Source organism: Phycodurus eques, chromosome 15 (assembly GCF_024500275.1).
Source record: "Phycodurus eques isolate BA_2022a chromosome 15, UOR_Pequ_1.1, whole genome shotgun sequence".
NCBI lineage: Eukaryota > Metazoa > Chordata > Actinopteri > Syngnathiformes > Syngnathidae > Phycodurus > Phycodurus eques.
In genome coordinates this window covers 19,419,044-19,445,864 of record NC_084539.1, presented here as the reverse complement: position 1 = coordinate 19,445,864, position 26,821 = coordinate 19,419,044, and the positions used below count along the sequence as shown (strand labels likewise).

The 26,821-nt window shown below is 41.3% G+C and overlaps 1 protein-coding gene across 1 annotated transcript; it reads left to right on the top strand.

The window, feature by feature from the left end:
* The first annotated feature begins 98 nt into the window (after nucleotides 1-98).
* On the top strand, nucleotides 99-26,645 carry tnfrsfa (tumor necrosis factor receptor superfamily, member a). The gene is made up of 10 exons (XM_061699386.1): nucleotides 99-196; nucleotides 19,402-19,591; nucleotides 20,549-20,680; nucleotides 23,454-23,565; nucleotides 23,658-23,791; nucleotides 23,872-23,970; nucleotides 24,056-24,102; nucleotides 25,734-26,021; nucleotides 26,110-26,146; nucleotides 26,275-26,645. The coding sequence occupies exons 1-10, from the start codon at nucleotides 164-166 to the stop codon at nucleotides 26,574-26,576; spliced, it is 1,374 nt and encodes a 457-aa protein (XP_061555370.1). The 5' UTR covers nucleotides 99-163; the 3' UTR covers nucleotides 26,577-26,645.
* Nucleotides 26,646-26,821: the final 176 nt, after the last annotated feature.

Sequence of the window (26,821 nt, the reverse complement as noted above, 5' to 3'; positions counted from 1 at the left end):
GGATTAGCTTGTTTGGTCCTCTTCGTTTCTTTTTTATCTCTTCATTTCCCCCCCTCTCCCCACATCGCGAACGTGTTTCATTGATTTTTCTTTTTTTTTTTTTTTTTTTTTTTTTTTTATAAATATATATAAGGCTGAAGAAGTTTCTCGGAAGTTTTCCGACATGAACACCGGGCCGGCTGTCGGGAAATTCTGTGTAAGTTAAAACCACTTGTGATGCTCGACAATGTGTATGCGTGTTTGTGTTGGTAATGAATTATTAATTATGAGAAAAGTGTGTGATTCAGTAACGACAGCGACTGAGGCGAATTTCGAAGAACTTTTGGGACAATATTAGCCTGTTAGCAGGTTAGCCTTTTAGCTAATGTGTGTGTGTGTGCGCGCGCGCGCAAAATAAAAATATTAATAGTGAGATAATGATCTCAGTTTTCTCACACATTGACTTAATCAGTGTATAATTAGGGCCTGTTCAATTGAACACAAAGCTGTTATACTCACTGGCAGGAAGCCATGACTTGTATGAATGGCAACAGGTGGATATATTGTACCTTCTGCCATGTAATGGAAGAGCATTTGTTTTTGCTGTCACTATATGTCAGTGGCATAGATAGAATTCATTCATTCATTCATCTTCCATTCCGCTTATCCTCACTAGGGTCGCGGGCGTGCCGGAGCCTATCCCAGCTACCTTTGGGCGACAGGCGGGGTACACCCTGAACTGGTCGCCAGCCAATCGCAGGGCACACATAAACAAACAACCGTTTGCACTCACATTCACACCTATGGGCAATTTAGAGTCTTCAATTAACCTACCATGCATGTTTTGGGGATGTGGGAGGAAACCGGAGAAAACCCACGCAGGGGAGAACATGAAAACTCCACACAGGTGGGGCCGGGATTTGAACCCCGGTCCTCAGAAATATGAGGCAGATGTACTAACCAGTCGTCCACCGTTACCGTGTGGAGGGTCCTGGCACAAACTGGATGAAAATCCAAAGGTTGGGCCTTGGATGTGAAGTTTAGCACCGAACAATGACTTTTCCCACCACCCTGTTGGGTTGAAAGCAGTTGTCACATCAACTTAATTACCCGATTTTGGGGATTCTGTGTCGCTGCTAGTTGCCACAGTTGTACGCCCAGCAACTCTAGTAAAAGTAAACAAGCAACAGCCGATCGTCCAAAAGGAAAAAGTTAACGAGTAGTACCGGAAACTGACGGTTGCTACTGAAACAAACTCCTATGAAACGACTGACGATATCAAGTAATTTACGCAAATGAGTAACAACAACAAGGGTAATCCAACGTAACGAAGCAGGTACGCTAGTTGTGAGCATCAACAAAAGCAAACAACTGGCACAAGTTATTTCTTGCTGCGATGAGCATAACTATTAACTATTTAACAAATAAAAGTTTGACGTGTTGAGCAGTGATTTGACTCAATAAGCCCTGAGTGTAACATCACAAACGGCAGCTAAAATCGTGTGCGTCAACAAACTAACAAAATTCTGTCGACAATAACACATTTTTAACACAAGAAGCGACTGAGGGCTTTGGGATGACTAACGCAACGAGTGCCGAATTATGTAGTGAGCATGAAAAAAAGCTCAACAAATTTTTGACGTTATGATCGATGCTAACTGTAGTCTGTGACAAGTGATAACTGACTGATTTTAACATTTTAATGTCCAGACTAGTTACTGATGGCTACACGTTTTGGAGTAATGAATGATAGTTAACCTCAACTGTGAGGTTAACAAACTCAAAACGAGTTATGACTGATAATAACATTTGATGCAATGACTGACGACTAACTGTTACAAGCCACAAATGATTCATTTTAACATTCTAACATAGTGAGTGCTTAGTTGCATACACGACTTTACCCGAACAACAAATATTTAGCTGAACGTGCATAACTAGTGATGACTGACAGATTTTTAACTTAACATAGCAAGTGATGAGTGGCGATTCATGTAGCCAGCAGTGGCTGTCACACAATGCGAATGATGCTAATTTGAGACAATTGTAATGGAAGTTCAACAAATTCAAATTACAACTCACGACAACAAAGATAATGAATAACCACTTACCGTAACTAGTGCTGACTGTATTTTTTTATGGTGTAACGTAATTGGTGATGAGTTGCAACCAACGTAACCCTCAGCTGCTAATTGTTACACGTAAAAAATCCTAGCTAAAGACAATTGTAACAAATGTTAACATTAGACAGACTAATGTAGTGAATGTCAACTAATTCGAGCAAGTTATTTCTGATTATAACAAACATTTGGCGTAATGAGTGTCGACTTAGCGTAACTAGTGATGACTGATGGATTTTAGCATTCTAACGTAATGACCAGAGATGACTAACCTAACACAAATGACCTAAATGGTTGACAAATGGTTAAGAGTGTCCTTGATGTAGTAAACAATCTTTGGCATAATGAGTGGCGACTACCCGCAACAAGCCAAGAGTGACTGATTTTGACATTCTAACATAGCGAGTGATTAGTGGCAACTAACTGTAGAAACATGCAGTGAATGACCCCAACTTGAGACAATAGGAACAAACGACAACTAATGTGGCAAGCATCAACAGACTAAGAACTTTTGACAATACAATAAACGCGTGACGTAATGAATGACTGCTAGCTGTAACCAACATTAACTGACTTTTGTTTTTTTAAACATTTCAACACAGTTTTTGGCCACGGTGTCACTGACGTAGCGAACAACTTTTGCCGTAATGAGTGACAGCTAATCTTAACAAAGTCAACCTTTTATGACTGGCAATATCAAACGGTTGACGTAATGAGTGACAGCTAGCCTCACCAAACTCAACCTTGTGACAACTGACAATAACAACCACTTGTCCTAATGAGTGATGGCTTACCGTAACTAATGAGGACTGACTAACTTTAACATAACCTGTGATGAGTGGCGACTCACTGTAAAAACACGTTGCGGATGAGGCTAACTTGAGACACTTTTAACGAATGTGAACATACGTCCGACTAGTGTGGATAGCGTAGACGAACCCTGAACAAGTTATGACTAACAATAAAAAAAGTTGGACATAGCTAATGATGACTGACTGATTTTAAGTTTCGAATGGCCTTATTGATGCGTCGTGACTAACTGTTGCAAGCACTGAACAATGCTAACTCGACACAAGTAATTGTAATGGATGTTAACTTGGAAAATTTGTGACTAACCAGTCAGTCGTTCTTTTAGATGTGACATATTTTAATTATTTTTCACGTAAGTCACTGTTAGGCGAGGGATAAAATATTGATATAGTATCATTTTCTCTAACAATACATCAACGCAACACCAGCATTAAATATCGATATTGTCTTTTTTATTGCTCTTTAGAAACAGAACTAAACATAGTATACTCACATTCTGTTTTTGTTTTCCTCAATTGTGGAACAAATTTCCAGAACACCTGATATCTGCCAAAACTGTCGGTATATTGAAATCTGGCCTGAAAACTTTATTGTTCACTGTTTCATACGATATTGGTTATCGCCTAATGGCTATATTGCGATACTGGGCCGACGATAGGAACTGTATCGCATTGTTACTATGTAATTCTCAGCTTTTGAGTTTAGGTTTGAGACTCCTTGTCGCATTCTCATGTGACACTTTTTTTTTTTTTTTTTTTTTCCCCACGACAAACCTCGGCATAGACTTTTGTGACTTGTGCGAGCTTGCTTCACCCCCGTCCCCTTATGTCGGGCGGCAACGTCACTGTTTATCTTTTGTGTAAACCGCAGTACATTCTGGAAGAGGCCTCGCCAAGTGGCCTTGTTGCTGGGGAGACTGCGAGGAAACAGGACCCCCACCCTTGATCCACCCACACACGCACCGACCCTGCCTGCAGGCTAACCCTCCCCTCACATACACACAGACAGGGAGCCTACGTGCCTGCCCGTCCCGTCCACTTCCTGTACACACATGCCGTGATATTAGGGGGCATCAGTTGCAACTGTAAACTTGATGCTAATCTTTTATGTGTCTGCCTGGGTGAGGTTTCACACAGGAAATGCCCCCCCTTCCCCCCATGTCCACTACCCACCTCTCACGGTACAGAAAAGGGAAAGACTGACATCTGGGACAAGCTGAGGCCTAACCCTAGCGTAGCTTATCGGCGCCATGCGGAATGATGCAACCGGCCGGCAACGCCTGGCGCAGGTGCTCCATCAACGCGGCGGCTTAGCAGGGGTGTGTGTGTGGGGGGGGTGCATTGTTACCAAGGTGACTGGCTCAGCCAGTCGAAGAGCAGCAGACTCACATGGGCAAGTGTCACCTGCTCAGGTGTGCCCGGGTATTGGCGGCAGCACGCATTCCAGTGTAAGGCGGGATGACATCAGCGGTTCACACACAAGCGAAGCAGGTCTACTTCAATGTCAATTATTACGACGCGTCAAGTTTATTTAAAAAAATTTAAAAAAATTACTACACAACCTCGTAAATCATTTACAGCATTGCTTCAGGCATCAGTGTTATCATTTCATTTTATTGCTAAGTAACAGATGACACACTGCTGGTAAGCTTACATAAACATGCACTGGCATGAATGTTTTTTAACTTTTGTACATTTTTCAAAACCGCTATTTTAAAACTCTTAATGCCACTTTTCCTTCATTATTCATTTTTAATGTATTTTTCGGTTACCTTTTCTTCAAAGCTTTATAGTGAGATGTGCGGTCACCTTATTAACTCAACTTCTCAAATATAGTTAGCTGTTTATTGCCGACACCAGCCAGCTCCCACTTTGGAAAGCTTTTTAAAAATTCTATTATTTTAAAATATTGATACAGCACTTTTGTTTCATTTTGTTTATTTGAATTAAGTTTTCTGTTACCTTTCTTTCAAGGTGTCATAGTATGGCATGTGGTGGCCATTTTGGTTCAAGTTTAACTATTGTTTACTGGTCATCGCCAACACCAGCTAGTGCCCGCTTTAGCAACTTGTTCAAAATTGTGAAGCAATACTTTTGTTGTTTCATTGTTTTATTTTTGTTTGTTTAATGATAATTTCTTTTCAGGGGTTTAGTGAGGCATGTGTTGGCCATTTAGACTCAACCTAACAAATATTATTTACTATTATATTAATGAATAAGATTTTATTTGTAACAGTTATTGTCACACTACTCACTATGTGAGTAGTGTGATGGCCATTTTAACTAAACTTCCCAACTACAGTTAGCTGATTGTCGCTAACACCACTTAGTGGCCACTTAAGTCACTCTTCCTTAAAAATTTTATATTAGCATTTTATTATCCATAATGTCGTGTATAATACGCATTTCTGCCAAAAATGGCATTGAAAATCGAGGGCGTATATAGGTACAAGGAAATTTACCAAATTTGTGACATTGTGTAGACCTATACCGGCTTGTGAAAAAGGCATATTTTTACTCCAATATAATATATCATTCGTAATGTTATAAATTTATATTATTTTCGCTGCTCACTGACAATCATGGCGGGCTTGCGGGCCCCGCCATATTTATCCGTGACATCGTATCATATCTTCTGCTCCTGCGTCCATTTGACGTGACCCGACATCGGATTTAGCATCTCAGTTCACTCGACGGCAGAGACGCTCACCCGTGAATTTGTAATATACCTTGCGCACGCATGGAATTATAACTCCTTCGATTAAGTAACTGCTTCTGTAGACGGAAGTAACAATGTTGTCAGGGCATGCACAGAGGGCAAGACCAGCATTTTCCGCTTTTTTGTTTTGTTTGGCGCATGCGCAAAGGTAGCCATTTCCGGTTTACTTCAGAGAACTTTGGAATTTATTTGAAAAACCAAATAAAATACAAATTACTATGCTGATAATAATTCAGTTTTTCAGCATGGATACCAGCAATTCTAGGGTGCGTACAATACATACACTAGATACAAGGAAAATCCAGCTGCGAACGTGCGATATATATATATATTATTATTATTATTTATTTTTTTTCCCCAGTGGGTATTATACATGACAAATTAGGGTATAATAACAATGTACTACTTTTTCTTTCACTCTATTTACAGTGGCACCTTAATTTACAGTTGCCTAACGTACAAGCTGATTGAGTTACGAGCTGTCACTTGGTCGACTTTTTGCCTGTTTTTCGTGTTTTTTTTGTTTTTATCTGTGTTGTGAACCTGCCGTTACAAGCGAGCCTCAGATTCACCGTCACTCGAGTGAAATAAAATGGTAGAAAGTGGATCGTAGTGGAAAAAAGTACAGTTGGTGACTCTTCACTGTACACCAAAGGATTGAACACTGCACATCTACCGATGCACTACAACGGGGGAGGGGGGGGGATTTGTATTTTTTTTACTCAATCACAAAAACATGGTGCGATTGTCAAGGAAGAAGTGGGTGATCACAAAGAAGTGGAAAGGTTCGAGAATAAGGAGAGTGTGGCTATTGAGTTAGTTGGCAATGATCGATCGTCCCATCCACAGATTGCAACCAGTGCATTTAGATGACAGAGACTCTCCGTGCTTTCCTTTCTAGCCAGAGGCACTACATATGAAATTATCAATAGAGTTTAGATGGAGCTGTACTACCAGCACATTGCACATGACGATATTTCGGATGCATTTCTTGTTTGTTGTCTATATTTGTTTGTTTGGTGTAGCAAACAATGCCATGCGAGTCGTCCTTGTTGTTGTCAGTCGCATGTGAACAAGTCTGATTGAGGACAAATCGAATGATACGATGAATAAAGCAGCAGCCGCGGGTCAGAATGATCTTGTGTGATTGTCGTTGATGATTGGTCGCGCACTTGCCAGGACAAATGACACATTTGCAGGCGTGACCAAGTGTCTATAGTTTTAACTCTAATGACCTCCTCAGCCATATTTGTACATTTTTCTCTTTCTCCATAATATAATTGGGAAAAAAATAAGAAGAATTTTATGAGTCAACCTACAATAGGGGAAATTATTGAATCTAAATTATTGAATACAGTAAATATGTCAAATATATCATTGAGGCATGTTTGGTCTCCACAGGAAGGTTTTGGAACTCCATTAAAAATATTTGAAAAAATTATTCAGTAAAATCAATTTAGTTGAATGTCCAAAACTCTAATCACAATCAAAGTACCATCCTCCTATTTATTATATTTAAATTATTCTCTTTTTGTGGGAGGTTGTAACAAAACAATAAAGTCCATTTAATTAACATTACATTTAACAGTACAACAGTACAGTTAAAATCCTGAAAAATTACTGAATATTTGATTGTTTTGTTCAGGGTTGAAGATGATTGAGATTCAAGCAAAAAAAAATTTGAAAAACATATTGATATAACGACGATTGTAGAACAGTTTGTTTGCACATGTAAATGTTTGGCCACAAAAGTGTCCAGAGGGAGTATTTGGAAATGCAGTGGTGCCTTGATTTGAGTTTAATTCATTCCGTGACCACGCTTGTAACTCAAAACAGATCATCTGTCCCACTTGAATGACTGGAAATGCCATTAATCCGTTCCAACCTCCCCTAAAAAGCAACAAAAAGTATATTTAATAGAAGGATTAAAAATAAACTTTATAAAAACATAGTAATAACATAATTAAATGGAATGTGAAGAATAAACAGTTTTGTGACATGAGTTCTTGACTCGATGGACTAATAAGGGTTATCTATTCATTCAGTCATTCATCTTCCGTTCCGCTTATCCTCACTAGGGTCGCGGGTGTGCTGGAGCCTATGCCAGCAATCTTTGGGCGAGAGGCGGGGTACACCCTGAACTGGTCGCCAGCCAATCGCAAGGCACATAGAAACAAACAACCATTCGCATTCGCATTCACACCTACAGGCAATTTAGCATCCTCAATCAACCTACCACGCATGTTTTTGGGATGTGGGAGGAAGCCAGAGTGCCTGGAGAAAACCCACACAGGCACGGGGAGAACATGCAAACTCCACACAGGCGGAGCCGGGATTTGAACCCCGGTCCTCAGAACTGTGGGGCAGATGTGCTAACCAGTCATTCACCGTGCCGCCAAGGGTTATCTAATCTAATTCATTCATTGCAGCTACTTCTGGTCCTTGGTGTAGTAGTGACTACTGTAAACTACATTTATGGACATGAAGGTGTCCAGAGGCAGTAGTTTTGGAACTGCATAAAAATACTTCTGTATTCAAATCATAATTTTGCATAGTAAATGTCGCATTGTTGCTGCGATGCCTTTTATGACGACAGATGCCGCGGCACAAAGGCTCTTTTTGATAGCGCTAATGTGATTTGTCAGAGCAAAAGCCGAGGCTCCTTGTGCATTCTTCAATCTGTTAGTCACCCCCTCACGTTGTTCCTCATGTCTCCCTCCTCTTCCACCACACTGCCAGTCGTCTTGTGAGCGGCTGCTCGGGCCTAATCGAGATTGGAAAAACGTCCGCCCATTGCCCCCGGGCCGCGCAAAGTCATGTCTGACTGTGTGCTGGCATTCATCTGCCGCTCCTTTTGAGTTGGGCAAAGAAAACAAAAACTCTCCCAAACTCCCAGCAGCCTTTTGATGGTTTCATGTGTTTCACATCAGAGTCGGTCACGCGCCCGCCTGGGCGTTCATTAGCGTCGATTGTTTGCCGATGTCGCCTAACCTGCAAGCGACACGCGCGCACCTCCTGAGGAAACTCAAGAATGTGTGTCGCGGGGCTGCAAACGTTCCTCGGTTAAAAATATCTTGCCCGGTGGATATGTTGTGTGCAATGTGCAGGCTGTTTTGGACGGGGGGGGGCGGGGGGGGGGGGGGGGTAGAGGGTGACTGTGCTGCATGAAGCCCCTGTATTGTCTCAGCTTCCTGTTCTCCCTGAGAGGAGGGGGCCGCCGCTTTTCACACGCTCTCACTCGTGCACTCGCTCTATACGCTATTGTGCACGCATACTTCAACACTTGACACACTTTTTACACTCTCGAGTCGCCGCGGGAGACGCACTCACATCTTACCACTGAGACTTTCAATGTTGTCGTGTATAGTGCTGAGAATATGTTTTAGCACACTTCCACAGCAGGAACTAGAAACCTTTAGAGGACCATTGTCGTGTGTGTGTACTACGGGAACTATTGTCTGAATTTAATTCTGGGGTAATTTATTGGGGGCCAAAAGAAGCCTTTTATTTATTTTTAATTTAAAAAAAAAAAGAGGTACAGGAACCTCCGTGTCTGCAGAGGGCTGAAACAATTAATTAAATAACTCGAATAATTCGGCTACAAAAAAAAAAAGTCATAGCAAAATCTCTGCCCCAAAACTTCGCAGTGATAATTTTTCCACACGGACTAATGTTACTGCGGACTCACATACCACTCGGCGTAGAAATACTGTAAGTTGGCGCCATTGCTGTGAGCTTGGATGAAAGAGTGCCTCAAAGACAGTGTGTGCAAAGTTTGTAATCTTTTCACACACAAAAAAACAAGATAAAGTGCCATGTGTCTACTGCAAAGCGGAACTAACCAACGTACTACAACAGCACGTCTACGGTCGCCGACACAGGGTATCAATGTTAGCTAATTTAATATAGCCTATCAGGGTTCAAGACTGTGACAAAAAGCCCTCTGGGGCCTTCGCTAGACTATAACGTTCTGTGGACTATAATGTTCTGTGGCGCAGTGAAATGTCCGTTCAACAAGGCGACACAGTCGTCATACATCTGCGCGAGTCCGGGAGCACAAAAACAAGCTGGTTGTGGAACAGCATAGCAGTTAGCCTAGCTATCTTTGGCTATTCCGATCGGCACTAGTCTTAAAAGATTCATACCAGTGGTACCTCAGGACGAGGGCAGCGACGCAATGTGAAACTCCATCTTCGTCGCCAAAAATGTTATGTCTAATAATGCACAGACAGCAACTGGATGCAAATGAAAACTCGTCATCATAGAAGTTGTAAGATACAACACACATCAACATCGTGACACACATCGTGTTGCTTTACGATGCTGAAATCGGCGCTTGTCAAAGTTGTCTCCGTTATGTGGACCCACACGACACAAATCGATTGATGCAGTGATTTATTGGGAGATCCTGACGCCAGAGCGTCTTTTGGGTGGGCATTCGGTCGGCGCGCACACACAATCATTAAAAGCTAGATTTGCCACGGTGGCGCGCGCACAGTCACACGCAACATTAAAACAGCTACTGGATATGCCACGGTGGCCACATGTACGTGTCCAAACACAGTCACACACATTGTATATTAAATGTTATAAAACAAATGTTCGATGGCAGGCATTGGTTAGATTTAACACATACAGTAGCTTAGCTTTGGAAGAGTTGAGTCGGCCTAACTTAAAGTTAGGAAACTCGTAAGTCAAGGTACCGCTGTATTGACTACATTGAGGTTCACGATTTGCCAATATGGCGTGTACTGTGACAACCAAACTGAACCGGCTCGTTCGGTGGAATTTTGGCTGTAATAGAGTTGCAGCAACAGTTGTTTAGGGGGCCTTAATGAGGTGGATGCAGCCAAGTGCAATTAAGCACTCATGTCGTATTTCAACTCATTCTGCAATTACGCTCACCGTCATCACTCAACTTGCACGTCAATCCGCCTTTGAGCTGAGTGCTTGTTGCCTTGCCAGTAACAGCTGTAGCGTGTTAACATGGCCGTCGCTTGGCCCGTGGGCACGTTTGGATGCTCGCCGCGCTCGCGGTTTAGAGGAGGCGACGGCGATAAGGACAGAGACACACGGAGCTGACTGGAAGAGGCATGTCGCTCATTTGTCACGATCGTTTAGTTCTCGGCCAGCTTGAACGTCTCGCCGTGGAAAGTGGGTGGAGTTTGGTGATTAGTGGTTGGTTCGTGCGGTTGTTGACTTTGACCTCCCAGCTGCCTGCTGTTTGGAATCCAGTGGAGTTGTTTGGCTTGGAGCAACAAATCACAGTGCTAGCGCTGTTTGGTTCACGCTCAAAGGCTAACTGCGTTGCATAAACTGCAGTGGCACTTTTTCCACTGTTTGAGTTACAGATGAAACGCTAGGAAAGTTTGGCTTCATGATCATAGTCAGCAAAGTGACTGCGTCAGGGGTTTGCTAATGGGGATGCCGCAAGACACGAGCCAAAGAAATAATGTTCAAAATATGTATTTTCTTAGGTTTAAAAACACAAAATCAATAGACAAAACCCACTACAAACATTAGGGGGAAAAAGATTTAAATGTCAGAAAAAATGTTAGACAAAATATTAAGTATTATAAGACAAATATTAGAAAAGAAATGTAAAAATATTGACAAACGCACACTAGGGGAAAAAAAAAAACGAAATTGGACAAAAAACTAAAAATAAATAAAAAATACATAATTATTAAAACTAAAAATAAAATACTACCAAGACAAAAACAAGCTATTAGATGAAAAACACAAAAATATTGGATGAAAAATAAGACTACAGCAAATACACTTGTAAACAAATAAATATTTGACAAAAAGATAGTGTCCTTGCTTCAATCTGTTTATTGCCCCTCCCAGTTCAACTGTAAAACTACACACAAAACAAGGAGAATTACACGTTATCCATTTAAACATAACTGTCTTACGAAAGTCCGCTAGCTTTCGCAACATATATCACAGGTTTGAAAATAATCGTCATTTTTTAATTTTATTTTTTCCCCCCCAATATCCCTAATATACAAAAAACAACTGATGAATAACTTGTTGTGAAACCAGAAGCCAATAAAAAGTTTGTTAAATTATTATTCTGTTTATTTTGAAAGGGGGATTGGTAAAGAAAAGTGAAGACGAGTTGCAATTTTGGTATATTAGCAGGAAACATGAAGTCGACGCAGATGGTTTGCTTTCATGGACCACATAAAATAATGTGGTCTGCCGGATTTGGCCCCTGGGCCTTGAGTTTAAAACCTGTGCTATAGAGATTTTTATTTATTTATTTATTTTATTTTTTTAAACGCATTGCAAAAATGTGCGAGTGTTTTTGGGGCGTTGGAACGGATTAATGGAATTTCCATTCACTTCAATTGGGAAAATTGATTTGAAATACGAGAGATTTGGTTTAAAATTGTGGTCACAGAACGAATTCAACTCTTCAGTCAAAGCACCATTGTACGCTTGTAAAGACCAGTTTGCGCTAGGAAGATGCACCTCCTCAAAAAAAATACATCCCTGTACTTTAGTCCAATTTGGGGCCGCTGGATGATTAGCGCTTAATAAGAAACGCATGATTACGGCCAGGATGTGGCCCCGTAATAAGGTACACATCGTCCCTGTTTACGGTTTGGCTCTGACTAAAATCATCTGGACAATATTGAATAAATGTCCCCCGTTTTGTTTGCCGCGCTGTTTGTACAATCACTTCAGGGATGCGCGCTCTTGCTAAATGGCTCCCGTTGTAATGGCCCATTGATAAGCAGCTCGGCGGATGTCCTGTCCTCGGTGGAGGAACCTTTTCAAAGGAAGGCCCCGACACAATCATCCTCCTTCATTTGATTGCGACTTTAATTGCTTTAACTTGCGCACAAGCGTCGTCGTCGTCACAATGGCGCTCTGTGCTAAGTGGATTGGGCTTCTTCCAGGGATTGTGGTTTTGGAGGCTTTTCTGCACTGGGGTTACGGTCACCCCCCCGCTGCCGCAGCCTTGCTTTTGCAAGTGTGGCTAGCCAAAAGTATTCATGTGCACCCACGTTCTGTGTTTTTTGTAGACACCGCTAAAGTGGATAAACGTCAAGTTACAAGCTGCGTTTAAGGAACGTTGCATGTAAAGAGTTGTCTTTATGGCCGTTGTTTTTCTGTTGTTCGTTTGAAATGATCCCTTATCAAGGCAGACTTCAGGGCGCTAAATGTTAAATGAAAACAAAATAGATTCTTGCTGTTTTTGCGGGGGACTGCAAAGTGTCAAAAAAACATGGACAAAGAACATTCTTCTACAAGGTTGTTTCCGTGTTAATGTTCCATTAATATGCTATAAATGACAGCACAAATCAAGGCTAGCATAGATAACTTCAACCAAGTAACCACAAAGTGGCACAATCCTTTTGATTTGATGCCTCTTTTATTGACAATTTAAAATAAATAAATAAATAAAGCAACTTTTTACAAGGTTGCTTCATGTTAAGGTACTATTAATGTGCAATTAATGACACGATTCCACCTAAACTTTGAGTGGTGTTGAGCAAGTGACCACAAAAGTAACTTAAAACCTCTGTAACCATCAAGTTACAGCAAAGTGGCAAAAATCTAAATGATTCAATACTTTTTATGACTTTAGCACAACATTTTGAATGTTAGGTTTGAGATAAACTGCCCTCAAAGAGCTATAAGGACGACACGAGTCAAGTCTAGCTTAGAGTACCTTCGACCAAGTAACCACAAAGTGACAAAAACCTTCCTGTGTTGATGCTTTTTTTGTTGTTTTCGTGTTAAGGTACCCTCAATAAGCCATAATCATGGCACATGCCAAGACTAGCTTAGTCTAGTTTTGAAGTGGCTGCACTGGCACAAAATTGTAACAGTTTTGATTTTTGACAGTAGCATTTTATTTTAAAAATAAATAAATAAATGGGCGGCTAAGTGCCCTCGTTTTGCCATAATGCTGACATTTTTCAAAGCTAACTTAGACCCTAAGATTGTTATCTCAACCTGCTTGTTTATTGCCTACAAAGTCGTAGAAAAATGAAGTCTCTAAATTGGTAAACTCTTAAGGCTTTTGCTGTTCGTAGTCAGTAGTCTATTGCTGAATTGTCAGGCTAAGAACATCGTAAAAGACGATCAAACATGGCCTAAGCTTTTGACACTAGCGTCGTTATCTCAACCTACTCACTACTGCAGCGTTTAGTGGCTGAACAAAGATGTTCTAAAATACCTTAAACCAAGTTCCCTCAATAATTTCAGCACAAGTTGAGGCTATCTTAGATTAGCGTCACCAAGTGAACGCAAAGTGGCTTGAAAACCGTTTTGATGCTTTTTGCGGTCAGTCTCACTTGCACAGCCACATTTTTATCTCCGGGTGAGTGAACGACACAGTTGTTCGACTCCCACGCGACGTCTCATATTAGCGACCATTTCTCAACTTTTGCTGTGTCGTTGCACGCTTGTCGTGCTGGTGTAGCGTTGCAGTTGGAGAGCTCCAGTTGTCTTTTTTTTTTTTTTTTTTTTTTAACCCCCCGGGCCTTTTTTTCCTGTTATGTCCGCAGCACACATGTGCTTCCTAGCAGATCTTTTCATGCGAACCTTCGCTTCATCAAGTCTTCTTGACGTCCTCCCCCACCTCCCGCTATGCTCTCACACAAACGCACTGTGTTCAAGCTGTAGACCACCACTACCATACAACACCCCTCGGCTCCCCATTGCCCGCCTTCCCTCTTTTCTGCCTGCGTCCAATGTTTGGATAGATGTAAAAGGCCTGATTGTAACTGCTCGCGGCCACTTTGGAAAGTCTGACGTGAAAAGCCAAGCGGAGGAGGCGGCAGAAGAGGGAGATGGGGAAGGGTGGCGGGATGGGGCGTGTTTGCACGACCAGGGGCAGAAGAGAAAAGTTCTTCCCGACAACAAGGCATGGCGACACTCCAGGAGTCCAGCTCGTTCCCCTGTCGTCGTCCACCTTGGCTTCTCACACATGGCCTCCATCTTAACTTGTCCCGCCACACCTAAAAGTGCAACCTTTGATCCCAATAAATAGTTTTGCCAGGTGTTGAAATGTTGTCTACAAACTGTTTTCTAGGTGTTTGTTTCTTAAACTTTATATTTTCCTTTTAATTTTAATTGATGGTGACATTATACAGGCTTCATTTTAAATGTAATTTAGGAGCGACCACGTGTAAGGCTTCATTAAGATGCCTAAGTAACAAGCGAGCTGCGCCCAGCGCACCCGAGCCTCAGTCGTCTCGGTGGGATTACGAGGGTGAGTTATGCAGAGAAAAGCAAGTACAGCAAAGATTGGAGTTGAGGAACATCATGGTGCTCGAGGAAGGATCAACATCCGTTTTCTTTTGATTTAAGGCAAGCGACGTTAAACAAGAAATCATATGTAAAGAGTGCCAACAGAATTGTCTGCTGCCCCAAGGTAACACAACTAATCTGTTCAGATATCTGAAAAAATGGCAGAAAAATGCTGGACAAGAAATGTGATCCCCTCGCGCACTTATTTCTTGAAAGTGGCATTAAATACACTGTATGAACAATGACTGCGGTCAGGCCAGCCAGCAGTCGAGAAGTCTTCGAGCCGGCTGCCGCAACAATTGCTCATACTAAGCATTACGATTACACGGCGGCAATGCACTGCGGGACCAACTTCAAAATGAAAGCCTAATTTGGCATTGATGTCCAATGTTTTAATATGTGAGGCGTTTATTATGAAAAACATTTTGATTCAGTTACATTTTGAATGCAGCCTCACTTCACTCCTCCAACTGCCCCCGCATCTGACTAAAGCCACGCCCCTCCCGATCATTAGTGAGCTTGATCATGCAAGTGCAAACTATTATGAACGATTGAATTTAACTATATTACCAAATACACTTTTTTTTTGGAAAGTGGTAAGCGTGTTCAGTGTGCAGTCAGTGTCGGGTGTTTCTCAAATGGTGGGTCAGGACGCAAAAGTGTGTGGCGCAGCCATTTTGGTTGAGTCGAGGACAGAATGTATAAAAATGCATAGTGTTAAAACTTAAAACTGTTGCAGTTGCTTTGGTCTGCAGCATTTATTTCCTAAAAAGAAGATACACTATTTACAGTGGATGAGAGAGGTCTGTAATTTTCATCATAGGCACACCAACAATGAGAGAAAATGTGGGCGGAAAAAATCCAGGAAATCACTTTGTATCATTTTCACACAATTTGTATATTCTTGCGGAAAGTAAATATTTGGACACTTACCGCGACAATTCTGGCTCTCAGACCTGTTACTTCATCTTTAAGAAGCGATTCTGTCGTCCACAGGTTACCTGTATTAATGGCCCCTGTTTTAACTCCATGTGTGTATAAAATACACCTGTCCACACCCTCAAACAGTCAGACTCCAACCTCTCCACCATGGCCAAGACCAGAGAGCTGTCTAAGGACACCAGGGAAAAACTTGTAGACTTCCACAAAATTGTAGAATAGAGCTGCTCTACAATAGCCGAGCAGCTTGGTGAGAAGAGATCCACTGTTGGTGTAATTATTCAAAGATGGAGGACATACAAGATGACTGACAATCTCCCTCGACCTGGGGCTCCATTGAAGATCTCACCTCGTTGCGGTATCGATGATCTTGAGAATGGTGAGGGATCAGCACAAAACTACACTTGGGTGGGGGGGGGGGACCAGGTCAATGACCTGAAGAGAGCTGGGACCACAATCACAAAGGTTAACATAAGTAACACACTACGTTGTCATGGATTCTAATCCTGCAGCGCCTGAAATGTCCCCCTGCTTAAGCCAGCACATACCCAGGCTCGTCTAAAGAGAACTTTTTGGTATAAACTCCACTCGCCGTGTTTGGAGGAAGAAGAATGATGAGTGGCATCCCAAGTTCGCCATACCTACTGTTAAGCATGGGGGAGGAAGCATCACGCTTTGGGGCTGCTTTTCTGCAATGGGGAGAGACCAAACGAACGGGGCCATGTATCAGAAGATTTTGGGGAAAAACCTCCTTCGCTCTGCAAGAGCATTGAAAATGGAATGTGGCTGGGTCTTCAGCATGACAATGACCGCAAACACACAGCCCAGGCAACTAAGGAGCGGCTCCGTCAGAAGCTTTTCAAGGTCCTAGAGTGGCCAGTCTCCAGACCTCAACCCAAGGAGTTGAGGGAGTTGACAGTCTGTGTTGCCCAGCGAGGGCCCCAAAACATCACGGATTGAGAGAATTTCTGCATGGAAAAGTGGGCCAAAATACCTGCTACAGCGTGTGCAAACCTGGTCAAGAACTACAGGAAACATTTAACCTCGGTAATTGCAAACAAAGGTTGCGTTTCCAAGTATTGAGTTAAACGTTTTGATTGTCCGAATATTTCTTTTCCGCAGCAATGTACAAATAAATTGTTTTAAAGTCATACAATTATATATTTTTTTCACATTCTTTCACAGGTGAAGTGTAGCTATGATGAAAATTGGAGACCCCTCGTCTTTTCAAGTGGGCCAAATTTTAGGTGGCTGTCCAAAAAAAAAAAGATTCTCCACTATCTGTTGCACTTTCCAAAAAAGAAGAGATCATTGCCGAGATATAATTACTTTTACATGCAGTTATGTTCATCCCGAGTTTCTTAATAAGATGCCCTTTGAACTATTAAGCATGAGTAGTTATGTTTTAAAAATATGATATTCATATGTTTGCAAAGGCTATCTTAGAACAAAACTAACTTCTGTAAAAGTGGTTCGCTTTAATAGAAAATTGCCGGTCAGGGGTTGACAACAGTTGAACCAATGTAACATAAACTCATTTTGAGCTTAACATAAGGATAAAGGTTGCTGATTACAACAGTTGTCTGGTTGGCTTTTAAAGAAAATTGGGAGGCTATTAAAAAAGGTTTTGAATTCAACTTGAGGATTTCTGTGTGGTGGCGGTGTGTGAGACAAAAGCCTCCAACGCAGCGTCTCCTTTATCCCGGCGGTGTCGCGTTGCGTCGGTGTCTCATGTCGCGGCGTTCAAAGCGTCCGCGTTGGAAGAATGTGGGTCATTTGAAGTCGAGACACTAAAGCGTGTTGTTGGCCTGTGAATGGGCCCTTCTCACGTTGACGCGCTGAAAAGCGTGTGAAGAAAAGCGGCAGCGCCCGGGGGGCCTCACTAAAGCGGTACGGCCCAGTATTCTTCTGGGAAGCCCACCTCCACAAGACGGCCATTATCCGCCGCATGAATAGCTGTGCTATCCCGTCGGACGCCGCTTTTAGCTAACACCGTCGCTCCTATCAAGAGGCTCTTTTTTATTTATTTTTTAAAGTGTGCTAGCCAGTTGTTAGCATTAGAAGCTAAGAAGCACACCGACACAAGTTAATGCTGTCAAAAACAAACTGTATTTAAAAAAGACACTCCTTGCGAAGACAAATTTTGACATCTCTGCGTTAGTTTTGTGCTTAATGCTGAAAAAAATCAAGTGACCACAGCGAAGCAAAAAAAGGTTTTGCCGTACGTTATCGTTAGCATAGCTAACAATGTCGCTCCAAACAAAAGCATTTGCACTATCCATAAAAGTTTGGAACAGAAAATTAATTAAAAAAACAAAACAAAAAACACGTTTTTTAGTTTGGGGGAAAAAAAGCAAACATTTGGAAACTGAGTGTTGAAGTGAAGACATTTTTTAAATTAGCATTTCAGCTATGGTCTAATCAAACAAAAAATGGAATGAACTCGGTGAGGGAGAAAAAAAAATCTAATCGTACATCATCGTTAGCATGTTAGGCGAGCAACAGCAGAATCATGTTGGCTCACATTATCGCTCCAAACAAAAGCATTTGCGCTTCATACAAGTTTTCAACTGTAAATGGATCAAAACTTTTTATCAAAATCCAAGCGTTTCAGTTTTGGTATTTACGGGGGGTGGAAAGTGACTGCAACGAGGCCCAGAAAAAGTTTTGTCTTACTTCATCGCTTGCATGGCAACAAAAAAATCATGTTAGCTAACACTGCACCTTTTACCCTTACCAAAACTGGATCAAAGTTGTTATTTCCAGTCATTTGTTTAAATAAAAACACACAAACAGGGTATTGAAGTAAAGACAAATTTTTAAATTGCTGTACTCGCGTTTTAGTTTTGGTCTAAACACAAAATAAATCAAGTGACCGCAAAGAGAAAAAAATAGTTTTAACTGTTTTTTTTGTTGTTGAAGTACTGTACAATGCTTGCACAATTACTTGGCAAGGTTCTTTTTTGTTTTTTTTTAATGGTTTCTTTGTTTAGTTTGCTATCGTTTAAAAGTCCTGGCTTCGAATCTTAGCTCGAGAAATCCTGTGTAGCGTTTGATGATGATTGATCCCGTGCTCGCGTGGGTTTTCTCCAGCCACTCTGGCTTTATACCCACATCCCAAAAACATGCATGTAAGCTTTATTGCAGGCTCTGAATTGTCTAGAACTGTGAATGTGAGTGTGAACGGTTGTTTGCCTGTATGTGCCCTGCGATTGGCTGTTGACCAGTCCGAGGTGTACCCCTCCTAAAGTCACCTGCGATAGACTCCAGTTCAGCCGTGACCCAAATGAGGACAGGCGCTAGCCTGATGGGCAAAGTGTGCTAGCCTGTTGTTAGCGTGAAGCGTCGCTTACGCTTTAATTGCGTTGCCAGGGCAGATGTTCAGGTCAGATGTTCTGAATCAATGCGCAGATTGCAGACAGAAGGCGACCCATGAAGAATCTTCTCGGTCTTTGATGTGATTCAGCTGAAAGAACTGCTCTGTGCAATGCCATTCCCTGTCAATTACTCAAAGTCTTTTTGTTTGTTTGTTTGTTTGTTTTTGGGCCGGCTCGCCCCTTAGATGCTGCTGGCGACACTGCTCCTTCTCGCGAGCTCGCCTTGTCGAGCGGCCAAGCAGCCACCCGCAGCCCAGTGGTCCGCCGCGACAGAGGGCGACTTCAGGAACGGCACCCTTCTGCGCCGCCACAGGACCTGCGTGGAGAACCAGCAGTACCACTACCAAGGCCTCTGCTGCCTCAACTGCCAGGCCGGTACGTCCCTTTTGTGCTCCCTCAACTCAGACCTCTAATACAAAACATACAAATAAAAGATGGAAACTCCACTTAAATGTTTACACAAAATATTGGGAAAAAAATGTAGAAGAAAGAAAAATACAAAATTATACAAAAGCTAAAGTATTTCATGTAAACTCGATGATGAAATCTAGAATAGATGAAACATACCAAAGGTTAGAGAAAAGTAAAATTAAAAATAAACACAAATAGAAAACAATCAGGGGTGGGAGGGAATGCAAACAAATATTTGAGGAAAAATATACAAATATCAGATGGGAAATTGTTCAGCAATGCAGAACATTAAACAAAGAGATTGAAGATACAAAAATGTTAGGGGAATAAAAATGCAAAACTATTAGCCGAAACAATACAAAAATATAAGATGAAAAAGTACAACCAAAATATAAGATGAAAAATATACAAATACAGTGGACACCCGCAATTTGCGGGGGATACGAAGCGGGCCCAACTGCAGAAATCTGTGAAACATAGGCGTCCATTATCATTGCATTTGGGGGGGGGGGGGGGAATAGTAGAAAACAACACAAAACAGACAAAAAGATGGAAAATATTGGTTTGCTAATAAGCTTGTGGATGATTTAATAAAAATGAAATAATAATAAATTTAATAAAAATGTTTACAAAATTGTTGACAATTTTGACTTTTTTTAGATCTAAGGTACCTTAGGTTGTGCATTATTCAAAACCAATAGGGTTCCTGCTCAGACAAGAAACAACATTCCGAGAAGTTAGGACGAAATCAGTGGGAGAAAATGTCCGAAAACAAGTTTAGTAAGTAATTTTGACTTTGACTAAGCTCGTCTGACTTGTACATCAGTCAAAGTCAATCTTGGGTCACAAATCTTTCAGAACCACGAGGACTGTTGCAGATGTTTTACCTTGGCCATGTTTTGGTTTTGTTGTCATTATTAGGGACGTTTGTGCAGAAGGAGTGCGAGCACGATCACCAGCAGGGGGTGTGCGCTCCCTGCGAACACGGACTCACGTACACGGAACATTCCAACGGCATGTACCGATGTCTGCACTGCACGCACTGTCGACAAGGTAAACACTGAACAGTGGATAGAAAAAGTCTGCGCACTGCTGTTCAAATACCAAGTATTTGTGATCTAATGCCAAGATAAAGCATTTAAAAACTTTTCTCCACCATTGTGATATATAATCTGTACAACCCAAATGAAAATTGTTTCAAAGCTTACAAGAACAGTTGAACTTCATTTGGGGTTGATCCGAAGCACTTTAAATGGTGGCAAGTGGTACGAAATATTTTGTTTAAAAATACAATGTTGCATATTAGATGGATGATAAAAAATATATATATATTTGGCCAGAACTTTTTAGTGAAAATATTAAAAAATATACCAAATATATATCACAAATAGCTACGAAAAAACTAAATTACTGGAAAAATAAATAATTGAAAAGAAATAATGCTCTGGATGAAGAATATACAAATATTAGACAAAATACATTTGAGAAAAAATAACATGTATTAAATAAATTAAAAAAAACATTTTGACAAAACAGTAGAAAACACTACAAAACAGACAAAAATGTAAAATACACAATCAGAAAAAATACCAGGAGCACACCAGAAGGATCAGAACGCTGAATTGGATTGCAGAATGAAATCTTGATGCAGAAACTGTTGAATTCTTTACATTATATTAAATTATTACTGTTTTTATAAAGTACAATAATACAGAGTGCTATTTTTCCTTATTTAAAAAAAAAAAATTTATTTTGTGGGGAGGCTGAAATGGGTTAATGGCATTTTTTTTTTCTTTCATTTCAATGCGGATGAGATGATTTGAGATGTGAACGAATTAAACTCACATCTCAAGGCACCGCTTTATGCAGGTTCGACAAAAGATGCAAACATATTCGATTAAAAAAAATATTAGACCAAAACAGAAAATATTTTATGAGAAAAACTTAACATTTTCGATGAAAAATACACAAACATTAGCCCAAAATGGAAAATATTTTATTCAAAAACATCAAATACAAAAATGAGGTGAAAAGCACAAAAATAATTATTTCTGCTTTCGCTGTTTTTTTTTTTTCTTTCTTTCTTCGCTGTTAATGGGAGAATGTGAATGCCAACTAAGGGTACTACACACAAGAGACACTAAATATGCTAGTAATGCTAAATCCAATTTGACCTTAACAGCGAGTCTTCCCAGTGCGCTCTTCCTGTTTTCCTATGTGGGATCATTAGGGAAAGTGGATCCCTGTTTTTTTTTTGGTTTTTTTTTTGTTTGGTTGGTTTTGTTTTTTGTGCGCTGCGAGACGCTGCAGTGACAATGGCGAGTGCTGAAGTTACTCGGCGAGAGGGCGTGTCTTTTGTGGTTTTGTTGCCGCTGTTCAATGAGAGTGTGTCCCAGGAGGGGGGGGGTGGGGGGGCTTACCTGGCCCGGTCCGGGCGTGGTGTCTTTGTGTCCCGCTTGAAAGGGGAGTCGCGTTACGCCAACTCGCACTTTGTGGGTAATCGCTCTTCTTTGCCTTCGAATCGGAATGTTTCCACACCCAAACTACGTCGCGTTCTCTCTTCACCTACCTGGGAAAACGTCTTTCAACATCCGCTGGACGATTCGTGTAATTGTACTTGGAGATGAAACACAAAATGCACCTTTAAAGTGAGCAAAGTGAAATGTGTCAAGGATTTGTCGAATAATGAAACACTTGCATATTAGGTAGAAATATATTGGAATGCAACAGATGGAAAATACGCATTAGGAAAAAACATTTTAAAAAAATCTGAAGTACTAGATGAAAAAATTCAGATATGAGGAAAATGGAGTAATAGAAAAATAATTAACCAAATGTTTAAAAAAATGGGAAAATGTAATGATAAATACACAAATATGATAAAAATGGGGGGAAATACAGACTGCTATAAAAAAAAAAAAAAATGGGAAAATGTAATGATAAATACACAAATATGATAAAAATGGGGGGAAATACAGACTGCTATATTAAAATATAATACACAAGTATTAAAAATAAGGTTGAAAAATACTAGGGGACATTTTTCAGAAATTCTTGACAAAAGAAATTTGAAATTATGAGGAAACAAAAACACAAATGTTATGACCTGAACAAAAATTACAAAATATTAGAGTACAGTACCCCAATATTATAAATAAATATGAAATATTAAACAAAAACATTTCAAACATAAGGAAAATTTTAATATTACAACAGGAATAAAACAAATATTTGAAAAAAATACAAAAACGTTATGAAAAAGGTTTCATGACAAAAACAGAAAAAAAATACAGTATTACAATATAATTCTGAAATATTGGAGAAAAAGATTATTAGAACAGGAATGAGTACAAAAACAAAAAAATATAAAAGAGAACACGAGCTTGAAATACTAATCATAAGAAAACACATGAATATCAGATGAAAAAACAAAAAATCAGACAAATTGACAAAGTATAGAAATATTTAACTCTTATTCAAATGTCACGCTTTTGCACTTGAAATGAAAACAAATGAGTACTGTGACTACTATTATTACATCCTTATATGTTCCATACCTTTTTAACCCCTTAGGAAATTAAATGCAATATTAGATGGAAAATGCAAACATTAGAAAAAAATGAAAGTATTTTACGGAACTGCAGAATGCTATAAAACTACAAAAGAAAACAAATATACAAAACATACAACACGAAAATACCTATTAGATGACAAAATACAAAAAAAATGCTCCATGTACAGTATATTTGACAAAAATGAATTTGTGTGTTTTGAAACTTCCACGTGTGCTCTGTTGATTTTGAACAAATGTGTGTGTGACTCGCAGACGAGATGGAGACGGCGTCCTGCACCACCACGTCAGACACCAGGTGTCAGTGCCGATCCGGAACCTTCTGCGTGCCTGATCAGGCCTGCGAGGTCTGCAAACGCTGCGCCAAGTGAGTCTCAAAAATATAATAACTCAACCAATCCCAACGTAGCAATGTGGCGCATCGATGGTGACCGGTTGGGCGATTGATTGACTGCTCAGGTGTAAAGCGGGCGAGGAGGAGGTAAAGAAGTGCACGCACTTTTCCAACACGGTGTGCCAAAAGCGAGGCCCGTCTCCCACCCAGACGCCACCGGCCCGAATACCGGCCACGCCCGCCTCGCCGGCAGACATCGGTAATGCCGCCTCTCTGCGTTTTTCCTTGTTTTTTGTTTTGTTTTGTTTCTCCATGGCTGACTAGCCTCGCGTGTTTCAGTGGTCCCCGTGGTGAGCTGCCTCTTCCTCCTCGTCGTCGCGGCCGCGGGATTCGCCACGTGGCGGTTCGCCATCAAGCGCTGCTCCTTCGACGGAACGTGTGAGTGTGCAGCCCGGCCGGCCGCATTCGCTTAGCGACGGTGTCTGCACTTTACTAACCGCCGCCGTTTATCTGCTTTTGACAGGTGCCAAGAGTCACTGCGACACCGGCGAAATCATCAAAATTCCGATCGTGAGTCTTAAAACCAACGCACTGTATTACAGGCGTTTTCCTGGCTCAATAATAATTGGTCTGAAAATAATGTATCTGTGCCTGCAACATATCGTGACAGAGAGCAAATAATTGCTCTTTCACTAGATGGCAGAAGGTACATAATTAATCTGCATTTCCACTTTTTGTTCATTGGTATGCCGTCAGATATTTTACTAATGTAAAATATGTGTCTTGGCTCAATAAAGGTTGGGGACGTCAGGAGGTGGAGTCGGGTTGGCCAGCTAGCCTGCGTGTTAGCGTCTGGGGCACATGCAGACTATTTATTTTTTAACGTTATTTAAACACAATGTCTACAATTGTAGAGGTCACTTTAAAATTTGAATACAATATTAGTATACAACTTCAACAAATACACACATGTAGACTAACCAGCCAACCCGCCTCCAGCTCCTGATTTCACTCACTCGGCCCCGCCCACTTAAAGGCACACATCCAACACACAAGTACTACGGTACAGTAACACTTTACATAAGTAGTTTATAGTTTTGTATTCTGTTAGGGGTCACGGGACCCAAAGCGTTTGAGAAACCCTGGTTTAAGGTATCAAAATAGCTGTTCCTTACTGGCAGCTTTACATGGGGGTAGGGTAGCTAAAGTGCGCAGCCAGTCAGGAAATAAACGTTGAAAATACATTTAACCGCTTTATTCTTGGAAGGTTAACACTTTTTTTCTCCCCAAAGAATTTTACATTTTCCCAAAATACATAAAAACCTTTCCCCAAATATTGCCAAAGAATAACTTTTTTCTTGACAGAAAATACAACTCGATCCTCGACCTCCAGGGAAAAAAAATCTCTAAAAAAAAAACAACTTTATTCTCATAATGTTGTCAGTTTTAAAAAATAGTGACTTTATCCCCCCCCCCCAAAAAAAAAAATAATCATTATTGTACAAATTAGAACTAATTAATGGAATTTCCATTTGTTTTAATGGGGGAAATTGTTTTGCTCTATAATGGATATGAAAAGTCGAGAGACCCCTGTTCAAATGCCAGGCTGTTCTTCAGCTTGAAACTGGGGCCTTATTCAAGGTAGTCTGTTCCAAATAGAAGTCCGTGTTAGCACAAAAACTTCAGGCTTCAGTTACAAAGCAGAAAATTGTCATGAAAACCTTACTAGAACATCTGAAGTTCATTTGGAGTTAATCAGAGGCACTTTGAAAGGTGGCCATTTAATGAGGGTGTGCACACTTTTGCAACCACATTACCTTAGTTGTTTCGTTTTACTTAAAGATGATTTTCTTCAATTGAATTGTACAGATTAAAGGTCACAGTCATGCTACAAAAAAAAAAAAAAAGTTTAGAAATTATTTAGCATGGTTTCATTTTCTCTCTCAAACAAAAGCCTGGCATGTAAACATGGGTGTGTATACTTAGTAGTAATATCCACTACAAGTAAACTGAGTGACAAGCGTAGATAAGAAACAGATTAAACTTGTAAATTGACGTACCACTGTAAATGTGGTAAGCATGTGACGAATTCCTGCTAAAAGCTAGCCACAAACAACGTCAGATGGTCCAAACGACGCTCAGCTGACTTAAATGACCGTCGACTCAATCTAAATGTTTTTGTTTGTTTTGTTTTTTGTCAGGACGAGAGCGCCCCCACGGCGGAGGAGTGCCAGAACAGTCGTAACGCCGGCCTGGAGGGCGACGACTCTCGTCCGGAATCGCGTCCGCTGCTGCAGGAGACGCAGGCGGGCGTGACCAACAACAAGGCGTCGCCGCCCCTGGAGGACGAGGACCGCGGGCTGGGGGACAGCCTGCCCAACACCACCAGCTCGTCGCAGACCAGCCTGTCGGCGCTGCCCACCGTCGCCTCGTCCGGGGACAGCCCCCAGCAGAGCCCCGCCACCTGCAGGATAAGCGACACCGCCATGGTGCGTGTCGCCTGGAAAAAAATTTTTTTGTTTGTTTGTTTTTGTTTCCCTGTGGTCGTCCACTTCACCTTGTCTCGTCTATCCTCAGGAGGATCCTCTGCAACACCGCCTGCTGCCGCTGCAAGGTAAGAAAGCCGCCTTGACTGTAATTGTTACCTTTATAACGCTCAAGACAGACGTACCTATCGCCGTCCCATTCCGTTGTGAAGTGAACCAAAGTGGACTAATAATGTAACTTTTGCGTCTGTTGTAGAGTCTGAGAAGTCGCTGAAGAAGAGCTTCGACCTCTTCGACAAATATCTGGATGTGCGGATCCACAACAAGTTCTTCCGCATGATCGGGGTGAGCGACAACCACATCCGCCTGGCGGAGAGCGGCGCGGCCGGCGACAAAGTCTACGAGCTGCTCAAGAACTGGATGCAGCGGCAGGGCCTGAAAGCCGACATCAACCACCTGCTGCAGGCCCTTCTGGACCTGGACCAGCGACGCTCGGCCGAGAGCATCGCCTCCGAGGCGCTTAGGCGAGGTTACTACAAGCATGAACGCGCTCCCTGAGGGACCCCGCCGTCGTCTCCTCTTTTGACTTGCCTCCTCTTATCAAGAGCCAGTAGTTTTTCTTCCAAGCGATGCTTTTTTTTTTTTTTTTTTTTTTTTTTTTTTTTTTTTTTTTTTTTTTTTTTAAAGGGGTAAGTGGAGCTGCTTGGAGGTAAAAAAAAAAAACAGAAGTAGTAGTAGCATGGAGAAAGAAAGGACTCTGCACATACTCAGCTCCACATGCTGGCGAACACATACACTGGTCT

What these genes read in the sequence shown, in the direction of transcription:
- tnfrsfa (XM_061699386.1), top strand. Translation starts at nt 164, where the DNA reads ATGAACACCGGGCCGGCTGTCGGGAAATTCTGT. An exon ending in CTGCTCCTTCGACGGAACGT is followed by an intron (nt 23,971 to 24,055) that starts GTGAGTGTGCAG and finishes TGCTTTTGACAG; the next exon opens with GTGCCAAGAGTCACTGCGAC. An exon ending in AAATCATCAAAATTCCGATC is followed by an intron (nt 24,103 to 25,733) that starts GTGAGTCTTAAA and finishes GTTTTTTGTCAG; the next exon opens with GACGAGAGCGCCCCCACGGC.